At 42.4% G+C, this 21,437-nt stretch overlaps 1 protein-coding gene across 2 annotated transcripts in view; it reads right to left on the reverse strand.

The window, feature by feature from the left end:
* The window catches only part of LOC149246690 (pentatricopeptide repeat-containing protein At4g21880, mitochondrial-like), a 474,640-nt gene that overhangs the window by 326,630 nt on the left and 126,573 nt on the right, over positions 1–21,437 (reverse strand). For both annotated transcript variants that reach the window (XM_089457999.1, XM_089457998.1), the window contains exon 6: positions 3,350–3,463. In XM_089457999.1, coding sequence (XP_089314125.1) covers positions 3,350–3,463 — 114 coding nt within the window. The remainder of the gene's footprint in view (positions 1–3,349; positions 3,464–21,437) is intronic.

The following is a 21,437-nucleotide window of genomic DNA, read 5'->3' on the forward strand; positions in this document are numbered from 1 at the left end:
CTTCTCTTCTCTCTTCTAACGTCTTCCAACCCAGCAATCTACCTACTGAAAATATGTCCCACCAACTCTTCCTCACGCTAAGGATCAGCGTTGCTCCCTCCGCCACGACAAATTTTCGATTTGGTAGCCCTTCTCTCTGTCAACTCACTCAGAAAGAGACTGCCTCGAAAAGCCAGCCCTCTAGCTAGGACTGCGCAAACCCTTTGGGGTTTCGAACTGCGGCCTCCTACAACTTTTTCAATCTCCCTCTTCTGCTAGCGTTGGGTTCTCTGGCACTACTCTTCTTGTTCCACCTGCAGCTCGGATACCATGTGAAAATTCGAGAATCCCACCCAAATCACCTACTGGAGCAACTGATTAACCTTCTCCTATCTATTAAATACTGAAACAAATTATTTATTGTTTCCTACAGCAAATATCAAAGCTAACATACACTACAGCCTTCACTTAATTAATTTATATGCAGAAGCAAAACACTGAGCAAGAAAGAAAATACAACACAATAACACTGTTATTTTTGGACAAATGTCCCTGGAAAAACCCAATCTGGGAAAACCGATGCAGCAGATCTGAGGGTTTTGTTATTATGCAGTAAGTACAATTCTTGGATGCTCAATTAGCAATCTGATACATAGAGAAAGTAGACAAAACGAATGGTGAAGTGCTCTCACCCTGCCACTAGGAAAATCTGAGTCTGATCACGCTGAACTGGAGCCTCTGTGTACCCTCTATGCAGAACTGCGTAAGCATCACAAAGTCCCTGCGTCACCCCTGTTGGGTATCACATTGCTCCTTCTCCGGACCCTCTACTGGCTGGAAAATTTGAACCTCTGCCTCACGGTCTCACACCCCAGCTCTCGACTTTTGAAACTCGATTTCCTCAACAGGAATTTGATCTCCCTCTAAGGCTTGTGTTGCCACTACGTCAGCTCTGCGTGGGCCAACATCTAACTCTCTCTAGACATTGTTTTTCCCTCTCTGCCTCATACTCTCCAGCCCAGCAAAACTTCCTTATTCTGGATACTCGTTGCCCCTCTCTGCAAGAGATCTCTTCGATCACTCTTCTAGCAACTGTTGCACTGCCCTCTCTAAGAAATTCTATCTTTTTGATCTCTCTCAGTGTGTTCTCCAAGTGCCCATCAAGCATTCTTTTATAATCCTCTCACTGATCAATCAACGGCCCAGATTAGGTTCTAATCAATGGATAGGATCATATTGACTTGTTATCCGCCTTTTTCTAGAAGTTTCACCCATAGTTTATATTAATACCCTTTAATTATTTAATTTCCTAAGTTTAGACTTAGGATCCCATTAAAAATAATTAATTATTTTAATAAAATTGTCTTTGGGTGGAATTTCCCAAAACGATTTCTAGGTATTGGAGAATGCATGTATCTAAGCCTCCCTGCAAATTTTGAGACTTAGAGCACTTCCGATGCTACCAGAAATTAACAAACACAAGAACAAACAAACGAGACCATGCATCACAATCATGGTGTTATTTAGTTGCATAAGGATGTTTCTACTACCCTTTCTTCTTCCTTTGTTCAGAGAAAATAAAGGTGTATTTCCTTCTTTCAATGATTTATTTGCATATTGCATCCTCGAATCTCCATCAACCTTTGTTAAACGAAGTATAAACATCTAGTGTAGCTGAGTTGTTGTCTCTTTAGGGCTAGTGAAAGTTGCATAGGTCACCTTGATAGAGCAGAGTTCTTTCATCAAAGGAAATCTTGACTCCATTTCTTCCAATTGATAAGGCACCGGTCTTAATCCTAGGTGATCAACCTAAACCTCTTTTCTTTTCAACCTTCACAAAATTTTGCCCTAACCCTAGAAGGTCAACTAGGGCCTAGTGCGAATTGCTTTAGGAGGGGCCTTTTTGAGACCGAATTGGTAAGGTATTGTGCTATAGTGTCTTCTATTAGCCCTCCAAATTTGAGGCAATTCATGGCTAGTTTGAAAGAAATCTCAAGCCCTGGCTTTGTCATTGATTTTATCCCCAAAATTCTTTGGTTAGCAGCATTCCCAATGTCATTTTCTCTTGAAAAATATAAGGAAGTTAATCATTTTTTTGTCCTTTTCTCATCCTTGCTTGACCTAGTCATTACATTAAGGATCATCCTCTTGCAATCATTGTAAGCCCTAGGCCTTGCTTGGATATTTCCCTAGGTCTCTCTAGTGGTGTCAAATCCTAATATGGTAATCATCTAACAAAGCCTTTAGAGAGGTCTTATCTCATTAGGAAGCCTTAGGTTTAGGGGTATCTCTTGTAATTGAATAACCTATCTTCCTAGGTCTAGGGCTCCTCATAGGCCTTTCTTGGAGAGCCATTAGCTTCTAATTGAAGCATTGAGCCATCTTTTGAGCCTCTCCTTTGAATGGGCCTTGGAAATCACACCATATCTTGCCATTGGTCCTATGATTCAAGTTATTTCTCTTATACCGCGACTCCTCCCATCGGTGAAAGTCCGTAAAGAGCAAGGGACACTAATTGAGGTGACAATGGGTCTTTGTCCTATTGTTTTCATTTGGTCTAGTAGTTGTCCCTTAGGTACCCCTCCTAGGACCCCTGCTAGATTGAGTGGTAACAGTCCTACACTTTCGTTGAGGATGCATCATTGTTCTTATAGTTTAGTACAATGCTCAATTGTTACAAAAGGGGCTAGGTGTTGATAATAAAACTGTCATTACATACAGTAAAGTCCAATTATAATAACTGTCGGACTGCTAATAAATGCCTGCATCTATGCCTTTGTGTCATGACGTGATGTCTTCATGTAATTTTCTAATTAACTTGTTAACAAGCAAAAAACTGTATCAGTGGTTATGTTTTCTCAACTTCTTGATGGTTACCCATCAATGAGTATATAGATACAAGTGAAAGACATAAGGGTTGGTAATTCTCTGTCATTCTTACCATGGGTATGTAGTTTGCTCACTCAGTCCACAAGACATAATCCTCTATATATAATCTTATAATAATAACATAGGCATTCTCAATTTTTGTTGTTATTGTGATTGTATCCATGTGTATGCTTGTAGTTAGACCTGTGAATATATTTCTTCCTTCTGGCTACTCTCTTCAAGTCATTCTAATTTACTTGGAAAGATTATTCCATAATCGGATATTGTCAAGCATAGAATAAATTATAGTCAAATATCAAATATTGTTTTGGAACTTCACCCTTGGGCCCTTAAAAAACACAAAAGAAGATTAAAATGTACAAAGCAAGATATTGAACTCCATCGACTAACTTGCTTCATACTTTTAGAAAATAATAGTTACATGCTACAAGTAACATTCAGTTTTGACATTATGCTGGCACTTAAAGTCTACGGTTCTTACCAGATCCAGTTCATTTCTCTTTTCACTTGCTTGCATGAATGGATGGAAAGTCTTAGCAGAAATTTGTAGACCAGCTTTGCACATTTCTTCAAACAAATCAAGAGCAATGTGAACCTGCAATAAAATAATTTTTTAAAACAGCAAACTTGTCGTAATGTAATAGAAAACTTAGAAAACAAGAACTGATTACAAAGTCTTACGATCCATTTTTTATCTGGAAAATAGCTTAATAAGCAAATAGAAAAGATATTACAAGGAAAACAAGTATAACAGGTGAAAATTCACAAAAGACAAAATGATATGTGCAAAGTCAATCAATGATATTTTACTGCTAGCTCCTTGGCCCGTTACCAATTCATAAAGTTGTCAAATTTTTTGTGATCTGCCACCCTTTGTAATCAAAGATTTATGAAATGAATTAAATCATCTCATCACATATGGACCTGTATGTTAAGCTTTAGTCTACATTTCTGACAATCGTAACATTGTTCAGTGAAGAGGAGAAATATTCTATGTTCCACCAAGACTCTGGGATGGGGGGACGTGGGTGTGGGGAGATGCACAAGGGAGACGTGTGGGAGTACCCTCAAATTTTAGGTAAATTTAGGGGGAGACATCGGGGTATACAATTTTTCTTTAGTACATTTACACATACATACATATATACAATAATCAAAGCATAAATACATTGATCCAAACGTAATTGATTTAATAATGAAATACATTGTTGCGTACTCATCATTCATACTAATACTGTTGAGAATTTAAGGGCATTTTGTTTATTACAAATTCTCTTACTTGATTACTACTTGTGTCCATCTTCTTATATTATCTTAGATCCTTATTATTGTGTGTGTTCAGTACATCAAATAGCAACCAAAACAATAAGACAGTGACACAATGTTTAGGCTTTTAAGCCAGGGCTAAAACCTCTCATCTTGAGAGGAAATCCCTTCAATCTCTTATAGATGTTTAGTTGATGAATACCAAGACCCTTGACAAAATTGACACAAGATTACCTCCAAGATGTTTGTCACTATCCTCTAAAATGTTTGGCCTGCAATCCATAGTCTTGATATCACTGTCCTCCTTCAGTTCTCAGTCTCCTTGTTTCTTCGCTGTCTAATCACAGTCCTCGGCTCCTTTAAGATAATGATGAGACAGCCCACCACTGAGGGCTATACTGAACGCAGTCACTGTATATATATATATATATATATATATATATACAGTTCTTCAATAGTAATGTTCAGACTTCCGAGAGTTATCACTGTATAGACCTCCGAGATAGACTTCCGAGAGCTTGATATTACCCTTGATCACTTCACTGAGATATCACTATGTATGCATACAATCTTCGTTGACTATCATGAATGATCTGAAGACTTGTTCATTGACTCAACATCACTCCTTATATATATAGATTATCTATGATACATTAGGCCGACATGAGTGCCTTAAAGGTAGGCCGACATATCATCAAGGAGATCACTGTCATTTTGTAGAGCCAACTTGCACGAGGATAGTGACACTTGTTCTTGGAGCGTAATCTTTTGACCTTATGACTTTTATAATACTTATGATGAGACATAAAATCCTAAAGACATCAAGAAGAAGTCTTTGACCTATGGTAAACACATCTTGCTCATGAAACCCATGATACAAGGAATAATAATTTTTCTTTGACATAATATTATAAATACAAGCCATAATGAAAACTGAACCTAGTTACATTTTCTTCAACACTCCCTCTTAACTAAGGAGGTATTCATTAAAGGGCACATAGCTATTCTCAAAACTAAAGAGATCTCATAAGAATAGTCGGACTAGTAATCCATCTATATAGCATCACTATAACCAACATTGTCACATAGCAAGGCCTTGACTAACAGCTCTATCTCTCAATAGATCAGAGCACAATGTTGGCGAAACCAATGATTATAGACACCTTTATCATTGCCTCTCAAAGTACATACCCACCCAGGTGTTCACTGAGTATGACCTTCTAGAACTATTCTTATCTTGGGTTCCCAGCCCTCAAAGAATATCGGTCCTCTTGCCTACTCTTATCTTGGATGCCCTACACATCCTCAAAGAGCATCGGATGTCAGATGATTACCCAATCCTCCATTCTTTCTTCCAAGGTGAAGACAAGAACGTTGTGTCTATCATGTGTCTACATTTCCATTCATGGCCTTCACTAAGACTTACAGCTGTTAGTCCTAGTCTAGTGCATGACACATGAAATGAAAAACACATCTATCACTCCCTTTTAATCAGGAGTGACTCAATCCAGGCTCCCTCTTAATTAGGGATTTGTCAAATCTCCCTCTTAACAAGGGACTCTTCTATACATCAGCAACTTCTTCTTCGTGGGTCCTTCAACTGCTTGATCAACTTCTCTCCTTGATGTCATGAAAATTAGTTGAGCTTCTTCCTTGTAGGGCAACAGTCATCGATCACTTTCCTCCTTAGTTCATCATGTCATTCCTTTCTTCATGGAAAGTGGCCTTCTTCATATCTGGAACCTTCGTCATATGACTACTTTCTCATCATGCTTCTTCCATTCATCACATGAATGCTAGTTGTACTTGTAAGTAGCCCTGCATGAACTTATCCAGATATTATTCAAGAAATCAAAATATCATTAAATCAAATTGTACCTTACTAGGTGGCTCTTCATCATGACATCTTTCTGTAGATATCAGCATCCTGCATTCATGTTGACACATCTTCCCAAAGATATATGTTGTCAAGGGTTTCTATCTTTTCCAGGCTTCCATCAAAGTCTTCATATCTTTTCGAGAGATTTCCTAGTCAACTCTTCTTGGTCTTTGGATGTTGATTGCTTTCATCATGGTTGCATAGCTCACGATCTCTTCCTTTCTCACACATTTCATTCTTCGGGGTTTCTAATCAGAGTTCTGTAATTGTAGTCAACCACCTCATACTTTATATGAGGACATATTATGTTGATTTCATCTAGTGTGACTTATGCCTTTCTGCATCCTTTCAGAGGAGGAGATCCTTTTCCCTCGATCATGCTTCTTAAGATAGAAGTAACGATCCACATTATCTGCAACCATACGACATGACATTATAAAATTTAAACATAAGTATGCATACCTTATTTTACCATTAGGTCATCTAGGCTCCTTCCAGCAGCTTCCTTGATTGAAGTGACTTCAACCCCTTGATCTGCTTCTGCTTCTTTTCTTATGTCACCATGACATCATCCATGAATTCCATGAGTTGGAGTTCTTGATGAAACACTTGCTTTCTCTCTAGATTAGTGAATCCTCCGATTAGGATTCTATTAGAGAATCTTGAGGATCTTGTATATCCTCATCTGGCAGATGTTTCCTTTTGACTTGATGTATGATGAGACTTGTCCTAGATGACTTCTTTCTTTCCTTCAATGTCTAATGAGGTTTCCAAGAGTTATGTCCTTCATGTTTGACTGTCATGGATTTTGTTCTTCATGATTCCCATGGTGATGCCACGAGCTCTTGCTCCTAATACTTTCATGATGCTACGATGCATCTTAATCTTATGGTCATATCTAAAGATTTAGGAACTTATGGTAGGACCCCATTTTGTGAGAGATTTGTTGCTCCCTCTTTCTTTGGCCCTTTTCTTCAACTTCCTCCATCTTTTCAGCGATATGAGCTTCTATCCACATTCTTTCCGTAGCATTGAGTCTTATACTGTCTTTCTGTTAAAATTGGAAACTAGGGCCAATCTCCATGTGGGTCATCTTATTTATGGTAGCTGATATTTTTCTTGGATCCCTCTCATCAAGAGGTGTAGGATTGATCTAAAGATCATCCGATTCCGATAAGTATTCATGGAGTTATGAATTTATTTGTGTTATAAGACAATTCGTCAAGGTTAGCCAACAACCAAATAAAACCCACATGTGCTCAACGTTTTAGTATAAAAGGAGATGACTTGAAAGTCATTTCTCACACACACTTCTATCTTGATTTCTCTCCGCTTGTCTTGGGTTTTAATGGAAGAGAAATCTAGGAGTAGAAGCCCTAGACGTTGGAGGATAAGAGGTTGCCCTAGTCAAGAAGAAATACGCTACCCTAATCTAGTAGACACAGTCATGAAGAAAATCCCTAACACTATCAACAAGGAGCCCTAAACCTATACGCTGGTCCTTACTAAAACACAGAGCTAAAGGTTGCCCTAACACAGACCTAAAGGCTGCCCTAACGCAGACCTAAAGGCTGCCTTCACTAAGACCTAAAGGCAGTCCTAACGAAGCTATCCTAAGGCAGCTCTAACGAAGCTATCCTAAGGCAGCTCAAGAAGAAGGAGGACGTTGATGTGAAGGGTCAAAGGGACAGCGTGGAGGCTGCCCTAGACAGCGTGAAGGGCTGTGTGGACAGCAGAGCCTTAGCCGCAGCATGAAGGATCAAAGGGACAGCATGGAGGCTGCCCTAGACAGCGTGAAGGGCTGTGTGGACAGCGGAGCCTTAGCCGCAACATGAAGGATCAAAGGGACAACGTGGAGGCTGCCCTAGACAACGTGAAAGGGCTGTAGGGACAGCGTGGGGACAGGACGGTTAAGAGCACAATAGGCAAGCAACCAGGCCGAGGAGAATAGAAGCAATATGCTATTGTTTGTGGACAGATAGTTGGGTGTGTAAGGGCTGCCAGATGCCCTAACCAGTCACCATATAAGCAGCAGTAAAGGCAGCATTGGAACAACAGTGTTGTGGACAGCAGCAAAGTAAATAGGACAGCTGGGCTATAGGACAGCTAGGCTACATGGTGCTGCTAACTAGTGCAGCAAAGTAAATGGGACAGCAGGCTACATAGTGCTGCTAAAATGTATGGGACAGCAAGGTGACTAGTGCAGCTAAAATGCATGGGACAGCAAGGTGACTAGTGCAGCGAAAATGCATGGGACAGCAAGGTGACTAGTGCAGCTAAGATGCATGGGACAGCAAGGCTACATAGTGCTGCAAAGATGCATGGGACAGCAGGCTACATAGCAAAGATGCATGGGACAGCAAGCAAACTTGGAATGAACAGTGGGATAGTTGTATGCCACATAGGACAGCAGTGACTAGCATGTTACAGCAAAGGCACATGGGACAGCAGCAAGCATGGATAGCAAGGCAAGCATGGTGCAATAGTATGATGTGTACAGCATGGTCATGAGGTCCAGCATTATGATGATGGGTGCAACACGGTGAGGTGCAACATGATGACGAAATGCAGCACAATGATAGGTGAAGGAGTCACCTTGGAGAATCAGTTGAAGCAACATGTCTTCAACTGATCTCATGTATCATCTTCTTAGAGATGATCTATGCTCTTATTTGGATATGTCAAAGTGTTGACTTATGTTGTAAATGTAGTATCTCTCTCTCTCTTTGTTGAACTATAGAAGAACATTTAAGAAGAATTGGTCAAGGGTTTCCTCACATTGGGGTTTGTCCTTGGTTAGCGCCACATCCTGTGTCCTCTTGTCTTGGCTTCTCTTCTGCGATTTATGTTTATGTTCTATCTACAGTATACTTTAATGCTGATGTGATTGCTAATCTAGAAAAGATATTGAGCTAACTGTGAAAATTGAAATAAATTGCTCTAAGCATAGAACATACCTAAAATTAACATGGTATCAAAGCTAAGGTGAAGACAATGCCCAAGCAAGAGTGAAAGAGCAATCACCGAAGATAGTTGGGAAAGGACAAAAGGATCAATGGATTCCTCATCCCTCTTCAAATTCACCAAGGGTGAAATCGAAGCAGAGAATATTATCAGAATGGCGCAGCGGAAGTTTCTGATGGCCTACCTAAAGATCACTTCATTGGGAAGTCCGGATCTAAGGGTGGAAGGAAAGGCAGATGCCTTGTTTGTAAATAAGTTCGGCCATTATGTGAAGGAGTGTCTGAATGGCAGGGACACATCACTTGATGATGATAATAATCATTCCAGGGACATCTTCAATGATCAAAGGAATGACAGGTAATGCAGGTCATCAAGGAAACGGCCGACTCTTCAAAGAAAGCAAGGAACCCCAGGTATGAAGAATCAAATGTTGTTTCTAATAAGATAAAGAAGCGTTATCTTGTATTGGCCCTCTCCTTCAGATTCTTTGGGAATCTGGCTTATTGATTGTAGTGCTTCAAGGCACTTCATTGGATAGAAGGGTGCTCTCTCTAATTTAGTAGAGATGGAAACAATCGTGGGATTATACTTGGAGTCGATGCCACCTATCCCGGAAAGGGTGTAGGGAATGTTACCCCTCAATTGAATGAGGGTAACTCGATTCATTTACAAAATTCTCTTTTGTGTACCTGATCGCAAGAAGAACATGGTGTCCATTTTGGAAATAGAAGTCAAAGGTTTCAGGGTGGCACTCATTGATGGAAAGGTACGTATTTGAAAATGGAATTTTCAATACTTTGAGTTCAGGGTTGTATCAAGTTGCTAGAAGTCCTTTGGATACCATGTTAGGGGTCACATCTCATCTATAGCAATGGAGGTCTACTTATGGGGCCCTACCCGATGTGAGTCAGATGGTGACTCGGATGCCTGAATTCAAGAAGAGCATGAAGGTACATGTCTGAGATGTAATGAAGGAAAATCTTACTGTTGAAGTTTCTAAGTCTACTTAGTTAGAAATCCTCCATGCACTTTATCTGATTTATTCCTACCTACTTGTTCTGTTACTTAGCAAGTTATTTACAATGTAAATACTGAAAATAAACACTAGTTCATGCTCAACATATTACAGATCCACAACTAAAGGAAACAGAAACAATCACACCATATGACACCATTATTTTTGGACCAATGTCGCCGGAAAAACCCAATGTGGGAAAATTGGTGCAGCTATCTGAGGGTTTTCTTCTTAAGCAATATCAGAGTACAATCTAGGTGTCGAAACTGACCTACCCAATAGAGAATTTCCTTGGCAGTAATACCTCTCAGTTTTTGACAAATTTCCCGGATGAAACCTCGGATAATCCTTCTGACAGCTCCTCAGCTAGAATCTTCCCCAGAAACCCCAGCATCTGCCCTTTCTGGACTGTATCAGCCCCTCTCTACCTAGCGCTGGTCGTGCGTCACCCTAAATGGGTCTGCGTCAGCCTTACGAGGCCCTGCGTCAGCCTTCTGGCCCTCTGCATCAGCAACGCTGGCCTCTCTAAGGCTCTGCGCAGCTCCCGCTGCCTCTGCATGGCCCTGCGTGAGCCCTGGCTGACTTTGCGTCCCTCTCCCTGGCTACTGCGTTGTTGTCTCGGCACTATCTCTACCTCTATGTTCTTCTGTAATCAATGCCCCTCAACTGCAACTCTCGATCACTAATTCTATCTCTCTTAGCAAACCCCGCTCTAGAGAATAGAATCACTGATCACTCTGATGTCTTCTCCAAGTGACCCTCAAGCCTCCTCTTATACTTTTCCTATTGACATATCAACGGCCGAGATCAATGGCTAAGATTAGATCTGGCTTGATCCATGTCTTTTGGATCATTCTAACACAGTTTCATATTAATTCACATTAATATTTTAATTTCCCTAAGTTTAGACTTAGGGACTCCATTAAAAATATTAATTATTTGAATATCTCATGAACTGTTTAGAATCTGGCCAAACCCTTTCTGGGTATTGGAGATCTCATGTGCCCCAACCTCTCCACCAAATTTCGTGGCTAGAGCACATCCGATGATACCCCAAATCAACACTCTCTCTTAGCGAGGACTGTGCTCTAGCAATACTCCTCACTGAGTATCACTTGATCATCCGGCATCGGTCCCTATGCTAATGCTAGGCCTGCTGCCCACCATCCTCTGCACTGTTGTATCATGTACTGCTGCCCATGGTTCTGCCACTGCCACTGCTGCATCTGTACGACAGCTCCCTCTGCATCTGTGCTGCTGCTGGTCCTTTCTCCCAGCACTGCACCTCCTCTCATCATGTTGCATCGTGCTGCCCACTGTTGCACTGCAACTCAGTTACTGAGAAGTAAGTAACTGATCTCCCAATCTGACCTCTCTGATGGGCTAGAGACACCCATTGATGTTGAAGCTCCCTCTGCCGCTGACAAGTGCTCCCTCTCTGACCTCTGCGCTGCTGCAAAAACTCTTGGCATCTCGCACTGTTGCACCCATCTCCGTGCTATCCTGCACTAGTGTAACAGTCCTGTGCCTCTCGCACTGCTGCAGCGTGCTAGCCTCGCGTTGTCTCGGGACTCCTGCACTATAGCTCGCTCTGTCGCTTCATCCGCATCCGTCTCTACCTGACTCAGCCAGTCCTGCTACTCCTCTTCGGGGCTCCCGTAGCAAGGTCTAATCCAAGAGGCTAGGTGCCTCGAGGATCCTACCCCTTATCGCCTGTAGTCCGCCTAACTACAGCTCGATGTCTCCCCACTTCCGCTCAAGTGATGCGTATGCACTCATGGCACAGTCATCGTCTGTCAACACTTCCTTCTCTGCCCTCGTTGGCGCTACCTTAGTCTCGGAAGACTCTCCCTTACTCTTCTTCCTTGGACACTGGGTTGCATAATGACCCAGATCCCCACAATGGAAGCACTTGATCTTGGAGAGATCCTTCTTCTGCTTTTCCTGCTTTCCCTCAGATGCTAGGGCAACATCTTCCTCCTCGTGCTTGACTTTGATCCCCTTGTTGTTGCTGCTACCCGTCTTCGACTGCCCTCTAATCTCTTCTTGGTGAAGAGCAGCCCACATCTCATCCCAAGGTGGGAAGTGTCCCTCTGCCCAGTATACTCTGGACAAATACCTCCCAGTCTTCTGAGACTGCATTTAGGGTCATCCTCACCATCAATTCTTGATCCGACGTGGCTTCTATAGCAGTCAACTGATCTCGGATCTCATTCAGTTCTCCGAGGAAATTGTCAATCGGTTTTCCCTTCTTCATCTGATACGACCTCAACTGATATTTAAGTAACATTCTCCTCTGCACAAAAGTATGCTGGTAGAATTTCTTGAGGGCCTCCTACATCTCATATGTCGTTTCCTTCTCGGCAATGTGTGGTACTATATGGTCCTTGACCCCGTCAAGGATGATGTTCTTGGCCCTCGCCATTGCCTCCTCGTACTTGTCGTTATCATTGGGGTCGACTGGAGTCTGGGATAGCTATAATCTTCAAGGCGAAGTTCTTGACAAGATTTCTATCAATACATATAAGATTTTGGCCTTCCAGACTACGAAGTTTGACGCTCCGTCCAGTCTATCCTGGTCTCTTACACCGTGTAGTGCCATGATGCTCTTCTACTTCCCTCCTAGAAGTTCTTTGTTCGACTCCTCCGAGTCTCTACTTCCCGTCTGGAAGTTCTCTTCTAGGCTCCCTCTGAGTCCCGATTTCTCTCCTGGAAATCCTTCTGCCACTGTTGAGATGCCCCCCACTCTGATCGTCTTGTGCAATCGCACCACTGATTCGGGTTCCTCGGCTAGAAACCCTCGGTAGCAACTCCCTCCTCTTGGCCTTGCTCTGCTAGGTACTGTTATGACTACAGTACCTCACTAGCTCCACTCTGCAATATTCCCACAACCTTCTAAACCCCCAACACCCTGAACACGAGAGCTCATAGGCTCTGCGCAATCCCAGCACCAGCACCCCAGCCTCCTCAGCCAACTGCGTCAACGCTCCCAACTTCTATGTGGCTCTGCGTAAGGCTCCCTTTGCCTTCCTTAGCCTCTGCGTTGCCTCTTCTCGGCTCACCCTTGATGAAGCAGGCACTGTGTCACCCTTCCCTTGTTGCTGCTCTGTTAGAAACAACTTTTGTCACTCGGGACAATTGTTTTCTGCTGTTATTGCTCTGCTCAGCTGATGTCCTCAGTCCTCTTGTGATCTACAATCATGCTATGATACCATGTTGAAGTTTCTAATTCTACTTAGTTAGAAACCCTCCATGCACTTTATCTGATTTATTCCTACCCACTTGTTTCGTTACTTAACAATTTATCTACAATGTAAATATTGAAAATAAACACTAGTGCATGCTCAACATATTACAGATCAACAACTGAAGGAAACAGAAACAATCACACCATATGACACCAATATTTTTCGACCAATGGCCCCGGAAAAACCCAATGTGGGAAAATCGATGCAGCAATCTGCGAGTTTTCATATTAAGCAATATCAGAGTACAATCTGGTTGCCGAAACTGGCGTACCCAACAGAGAATTTCCTTGGCAGTAATACCTCTCAGTTTCTGACAAATTTCCCGGATGAAACCCCGGATAATCCTTCCGGCAGTTCCTCAACTACAATTTTCCCCAGAAACCCCAGTGTCTGCCCTTTCTGGACTGCGTCAGCCCCTCTCTACCCAGCGCTGGCCCTGCGTCACCCTGAATGGGTCTGCGTCAACCTTTGGAGGCCCTGCATCAGCCTTCTGGCCCACTGCGTCGGCAACGCTAGCCTCTTTGAGGCTCTGCGCAACTCTCGGCTGCCTCTGCGTGGCCCTGCGTGAGCCTTGGTTGGCTCTGCATCCCTCTCCCCGACTACTGCATTGCTCTCCCGGCACTATCTCTGTTCTTTTGTACTCAATGCCCCTGAGTTGCAACTCCTGATCACTAGTTCTATCTCTTAGCAAACCCCGCTCTAGAGAATAGAATGACTGGTCACTCTAGTGTCTTCTCCAAGTGACCCTCAAGCCTCCTCTTATACTTTTCCTATTGACAGATCAACATCCGAGATGAAGTCCCTAATCAACGGTTACGATTAGATCTGGCTTTATCCATGTCTTTTGGACCATTCTAACACAGTTTCATATTAATTCACATTAATATTTTAATTTCCCTAAGTTTAGACTTAGGGACTCCATTAAAAATATTAATTATTTTAATATCTCTTGAACTGTTTAGAATCTGCCCAAACCCTTTCTGTGTATTGGAGATCTCATGTGCCCCAACCTCTCCACCAAATTTCGTGGCTAGAGCACATCCAATGCTACCACAAATCAACACTTACAAGGGGACTATTCCCCTCAGTAGCAGGTCCACAGGTTTGGAACAACACGAGGAGTTTGAGATTCATGATCAGGAATCTCAATTGGAAGAAAGCCCTCTATGGCTTGAAGCAAAACACCCCAGCCATAGTATGAGAGGATTGATAGTTGTCTGATGAAGCTGAGATTCACTAGGAGTGAAGCCGATCCAAACCATTGCACGAAGGTTGTGGATGATAGACCTCTCATACCAGCACATTCCAAGGACAACCTATTTGTGACAGGTGCAGACCCTCTCATTTGCAGAAGTAAGAGGGAGTTGGATTCCGGATTTGAAATGGTGAACAACAAGCCCGCGACTACCTCGATGGAGCTTAACTTTCAGAAGTTATATGGTGGTGATGCTGGACCAGATTTGGGAAATGCCTCTGAGTTTCATAAACTCATTTGCATTGATGTTCTTGGTGAACTTCCGTCCGGATATATGTTTTGTAGTTAGCATGGTGAGCTCATATATGGTTGAGCCACACTGGATTGGTGCCAAGAATCTTTTGAGATATCTTTGGGGCACAATCTCTCATGGATTGAGATAAAGCCGCATGATTATTTGAATGCTAACTAAGCAGGCAGTGTGGAGGATCGCAAGAGCACTTCCGAGTGTTGGTTCTCTTTGGGTTTTGTTCGATATCCTGGATGAGTAGGAAGCCGAAGTTGGTTGCTATAAGCACCGCTGAGACCGAATACATAGCTACGAGTATGATCTCGTGTGAAGCTACCTGGGTGTGGAAGCTCTTCAGCGAGTTATTTGTACACATGATGGATACCACCGGGATCCTCTGTGTCAACCAGGGGGGATTCGATTGTTGAGGAATCTTGTATTCTATGATTGCTCCAATATATAGACATCAGATACTACCTTATCTGGGATATGGTACGTCGATGAGCGAGGAGGCTCTATCACATTGAGACTGATGTACAGGTCGTAGACATTCTATCAAAGCCCCAGGGAAAGGTCAAATTTGTGACTTTCCCGAACGACTTGGAGTCGTTGAGAGACCTTCTTATGAGGGTCCTGCATGATGCATGCATTGAGCTTTGGGAGCTCCACGGGGCTTGGGGTACTTATTGGAGCAACAAGCGACCATAGGGCGACTCACCCTCCCCTAATGGTGCGCTGTGTACAAGGTGAATGGCTCGCCTTCCCCTATGGTAACTCGTGGCGACCAAGGGACAGGATGAATGATTCTCCTATCGAGGCATCCTACCCATCCAGTCTGGGACTCATGGGAAGTACCTCTCATCTGGCCAATGAGCAGGGAAATGGGGTTAGGGACCATAGTAGTACTATCGATGGATGCATCGTTGTATCTATCGTACTCCCTATGCTAGGATGACGCCCATTGATTTGGGATCAATGAAACTGATCTGGGATGAATATGAGAGGTTTGAGACACTCTCTTGTGATATTGATCTGGGATCAATAAAACTAACTTCAGGTCAGTAGAGAATGGTATGAGACATTCTCGATCAATTCTTCTTCTTCATGGTTCAGCAGAGCAGAGAAGAGAAGAGCAATGCAAGGTACTAATGGAAAAGATAGTACAGTCGGACATATGGATCAGTGGATGGAGTTCTCCCTAGTTGAGAGGGAGTGTTAAAATTGGCAAATAGGGCCAAACTCCATGTGGGTCATCTTATTTATGGCAGCTAATATTTTTCTTGGATCCCTCTCATCGAGAAGGGTAGGATTGATCTAAAGATCATCCGATGCCAATAAGTATTCATGGAGTTATGAGTTTATTTGTGTTATAAGACAATTCGTCAAGGTCGGACAGCAACCAAATAAACCCCACATGTGCTCAACGTTTTAGTATAAAAGGAGATGACTTGAGAGTCATTTCTCACACACACTTCTATCTTGATTTCTCTCCACTTGTCTTGGGTTTTAGTGGAAGAGAAATCTAGGAGTGGAAGCCCTAGACGTTGGAGGATAAGAGGCTGCCCTAACCGCAATCAAGAAGAAATACGCTGCCCTAATCTAGAGGATGCAGTCATGAAGAAAAGCCCTAACGCTATCAAGAAGGAGCCCTAAACCTATACGTTGGTCCCTACTAAAACACAAACCTAAAGGTTGCCCTAACACAGACCTAAAGGCTGCCCTAACGCAAACCTAAAGGCAGCCCTCACTAAGACCTAAAGGTTGCCCTAACACAAACCTAAAGGTTGCCCTAATGCAAACCTAAAGGCAGCCCTCACTAAGACCTAAAGGCAGCCCTAACGAAGCTATCCTAAGGCAGCTCAAGAAGAAGGAGGACATTGATGTGAAGGGTCAAAGGGACAGCGTGGAGGCTGCCCTAGACAGCGTGAAGGGTTGTGTGGACAGCGAAGCCTTAGCCGCAACATGAAGGATCAAAGGGACAGAGTGGAGGCTGCCCTAGACAACGTGAAGGGTTATGTGGATAGTAGAGCCTTAGCCGCAGCATGAAGGATCAAAGGGGCAACGTGGAGGCTGCCCTTGACAGCACGAAAGGGTTGTGGGGACAGCATGAGGACGGGACGGTTAAGAGCACAATAGTCAGACAACCAGGCCGAGGAGAATAGAAGCAATATGCTATTATTTGTGGGCGGATAGCTGGGTGTGTAAGGGCTGCCAGATGCCCTAACCAGTCACCATATAAGCAGCATTGGAACAATAGTGTTGTGGACAGCAGCAAAGTAAATAGGACAGCTGGGCTACATGGTGTTGCTAACTAGTGCAGCAAAGTAAATGGGACAGCAGGCTACAAAGCGCTGCTAAAATGTATGGGACAGCAAGGTGACTAGTGCAGCTAAAACGCATGGGGCAGCAAGGTGACAAGTGCAACTAAAATGTATGGGACATCAAGGTGACTAGTGCATCAAAAATGCATGGGACAGCAAGGTGACTAATGCAGCTAAGATGCACGGGACAACAAGCAAACTTGGAATGAACAGTGGAACAGTTGTATGCCACATAGGACAGCAGTGACTAGCATGTTACAGCAAAGGCACATGGGACAGCAGCAAGCATGGACAGCAAGGCAAGCATGGTGCAACATAGCAAGCATGGTGCAGCAGTATGATGTGTACAGCATGGTCATGAGGTCCAGCATTATGATGATGGGTGCAGCATGGTGCAGCACGGTGAGGTGCAGTATAATGACGAGATGCAGCACAATGATAGGTGAAGGAGTCACCTTGGCAAATCAGTTGAAGCAACATGTCTTCCACTGATCTCATGTATCATCTTCTTAGAGATGACCTATGCTCTTATTTGGATACATCAAAGTGTTGACTTCTGTTGTAAATGTATTCTCTCTCTCTGTCTCTGCTAAACTATTGAAGAACATATAAGAAAAATTGATCAAGGGTTTCCCCACATTGGAGTTTGTCCCTGGCTAGCGCCACATCTTGTGTCCTCTTGTCTTGGCTTGTCTTCTGTGATTTATGTTTATGTTCTATCTGCAGTTTACTTTAATGTTGATGTGATTGCTAATCTTGAAAAGAAATTGAGCTAACTGTGAAAATTGAAATAAATTGCTCTAAGCATAGAACATACCTAAAATTAACGCTTTCTCTATGTAGCATAGAGACCACAGATTGTTGAATGAGGTAACCTTCTTCTTATCATCTTTCCTATATCTCCTAATTGAGATCTCATGAAGATATTCCTTTCTTCTTAGATACCATTGCTTTTGTATAGGCCTAAGTGTTGTGATCTTCTTTACCACAATTTCAGAGAATATATCTTCTAGCATTTCATATATCTCTTTATGTCTCCTCTTCTACTACATAGGCATGGGAGGACCTTTAAGGGATTTCATATAAATCCTATGAGTCTCTTGATGGATTCAGGCACTACTTGACTTTCAGAAATCTTTCCATAGACATCAATGACTTCTCTTTCCTATGAGGATTATGACAATCCTCCTTATTCTATGCAAGGACCTTTTCCATGAGGACTATGACTTTACTCTAGTATTTCTATTTCCTTGCAAAACAAAGTCATTAAACCAAAAATTAATTAAACATGAAAGATACTTGGCATGTGAAGAAAACTCGATGCTTCCTTTGCTTGAGTTTCCCATCACTAGTATCCTTTTATGAAGACTTCCTTGGAGACCTTCTAGCACCATGACATTGACATTACTGAAACTACTCCATGACCTTGAGATCATTTTGAATCCTAATTCATCTTTAAGGTATTTGAGCATATTGTTGACATGCTAGTGATACTGCTATCCCACAAGTGGAATTTATCACACAGTATTCCTCGGAGTGCATCAGCAAACACCTTCATCGAGCATTATTCAAACTATCATAGTGATGTAGGGAGATTTATGGTCTGATCTAAGCATCATGTTGTTCAAGATCCGACACTGTGACAAGTATATTGTTATGACTCTCTACCAAGACAATGATGTCTTTGTGTAGAGAGGCATTGTATAGAGACATTGCCTTCTTGAGTTTCTGAATGTCGAGGGTACATTGCGAGATCACTGCGTTAGTTTGTCGAGAGAGCACTTGTGAGATCATTTAGATCATCCGTTGTGAGATTGTACATATGTCGAGGTGTATTGCTCCATCCACGATTACAGACACTGTGTTTTATATGACTCTGTTGAGGATTGTGATCATGAGGAAGTCGAGACTGTGATTGCATTGTGATCACAGAAATGTTGAGAGAGTGTATTCTCCTCCTTCACCTTGTTAGGTCCGCACTAAGATATGACATCCAGTTATAAAGGTCCGCATTGTAGTCACAAGATCATGTAGTATTGCTGAGATTGTTAGACAGAGATCTTCACTATAATCTTGAAATAGTGTCAAGAGGGAGACTGTGATTTCACAGCGAGATCATATCGCCTAAATTAGCACCAAATTCCTTTCTATGACTTGATCCGAGAGGGTTGAATGTATACCGAGATGATAATGCCACAAGAGGACTGATCCTTACATTAGGTGTCCTAATATCACTGTATTGACTGCCCTTGACTGAACCATAGCTCTGATACCATGTTGAGAATTTAAGGGCATTTTGTTTATTACAAATTCTCTTACTTGATTACTACTTGTGTACATCTTCTTATATTATCTTAGATCCTTATTATTGTGTGTGTTCAGTACATCAAATAGCAACCAAAACAATAAGACAGTGACACAATGTTTAGGCTTTTAAGCTAGGGCTAAAACCTCTCCTCTTGAGAGGAAAACCCTTCAATCTCTTCTTATAGATGTTTAGTTGACAAATACCAAGACCCTTGACAAAATTGACACAAGATTACCTCCAAGATGTTTGTCACCATCCTCTGCACTATTTGGCCTACAATCCATAGTCTTCATATCACTGTCATCCTTCAGTTCTCAATCTCCTTGTTTCTTTGTTGTCTAGTCATAGTCCTTGGCTCCTTTCTTCGGCCGCCACAGATCTTCGCTCATAAATAAGTTGCTTCATTTATGTTATTGTCTTTGAGGCAGTCCTTCATGCTCCTTTAAGATAATGATGAGACAACCCACCACCGAGGGCTATACCGAACATAGTCACTGTATATATATATATATATAGTTCTTCAATAGTAATGTTCAGACTTCCGAGAGTTATCACTGTATAGACTTTCGAGAGCCTGATATTACCCTTGATCATTTCACCGAGATATCACTGTGTATGCGTACAATCTTCGTTGACTATCATGAATGTTAATTTTTTGTATGTTCTATGCTTAAGAGCAATTTACTTCAATTTTCTTGTTAGCCCAATATCAATGTCCAGTTTAGCAATCACAATAGCATGATAGTAAAATGCAGATATGTAGAGTTTTGTAGATGTTCTATGCTAAGAGCAATTTCACTTTTCTCACAGCAATCATACAAGTAGATAAGCAAAATGCAGATAGAACATATAAGCAGATCTTACAGAAGACAAATCAGAAACAAGAAAAATGTATGTGTTTGTTTCGGCGGTCAACGGGATGCTTCAACCAGCAAAGTCTCCTTTGGTCAGCCAGCCTAGCATGTGTCACAACAACCCTCCAACCAGTAGATGAGTCAACCCAAGTCAGTTCTACAAAAGTCAACGCTGTCCTGAAAAGTCAACGCAGGGGCAGCAAGCTAAAAGTCAACGCAACAGCAAAACAGTCAACCCTTTGACCTCGATTTTTGTGCCAGGTAGTATGGCCTTCAAAAATCGAACCTCCCACAAGTTTTCAGCTTGTTTGGACCAAGCGTTGACCAAAGTCAACGCTGGTCAAACTTCTGCGAAACCCTAGCAGCAGAAACCCTAGCAGCAGAAAAATCCTCTTCGTCCTTCCCACGTGTGGCTGAAATTCGTCCTCCAGGTAGCTCGTACTTTTTAGGATGAGAGAGGAAGATGCGAGTTGTGTTGTGATCAAATTCTCTCCAACTTTTCCTGTATATATATATCCATCAATGAGGGTGTGTGACACATCTGTTGGGCATGTGAGCCTACATTACAAAACTGGCTGACCTTTGCACATATAATTTATTAAGAATAATAAATTCAAAATATAAGTTCTGCTCATCGGATTAAGACTATTTTTATATGGATTTTACACCTCTCAGAAAGAGGAATCCAACAAAAATATTAGCCTCTTAATCTGAGCATCAGAACATGGAGTTTGGACCTAGTTGTCCAAATTTAACACTCCCTCTCAACTAGGGAGAACTCCATCTATTAGTGCAATTAACATCGTGAGTCATCCCGTCGAAACTTGCTTTGCTGGCTTCTTTATTTCAGAACAGAAGTGGGTCAGTCACAAAGACATCATTCCCCGACTGACATAATCAGTCCAGAGGTCCCAGACCTCACAAATCTTGATCCCAGATCAAGTGGTTGGACCATGCCATCCTAGATAGAGAGTACGGCAATCTCTGATGCGTCCATCAGTCTTTGCTAATAGTCTCTAGCTTTTCCACACCTCATTGGCCAAATGAGAGGTACTTCCCATGAGCCCTGAACTCAATGGGTAGGATGCATACGGGGCACAGATTAAATGAGTGGCGAACCAGCTCAATAATCACAAGGGTGGGGCAGAAGCATTATGAGTGCTTATAGCTCTGAGAAGCTATCCCCAAAGCCCCCCAGAGCTCCCAGAGCTCATCGTCCAACAGGACCCA

Source organism: Pinus tabuliformis, chromosome 7, assembly GCF_031772625.1.
Source record: "Pinus tabuliformis cultivar Carrire ecotype Pingquan chromosome 7, CPIR1, whole genome shotgun sequence".
NCBI lineage: Eukaryota > Viridiplantae > Streptophyta > Pinopsida > Pinales > Pinaceae > Pinus > Pinus tabuliformis.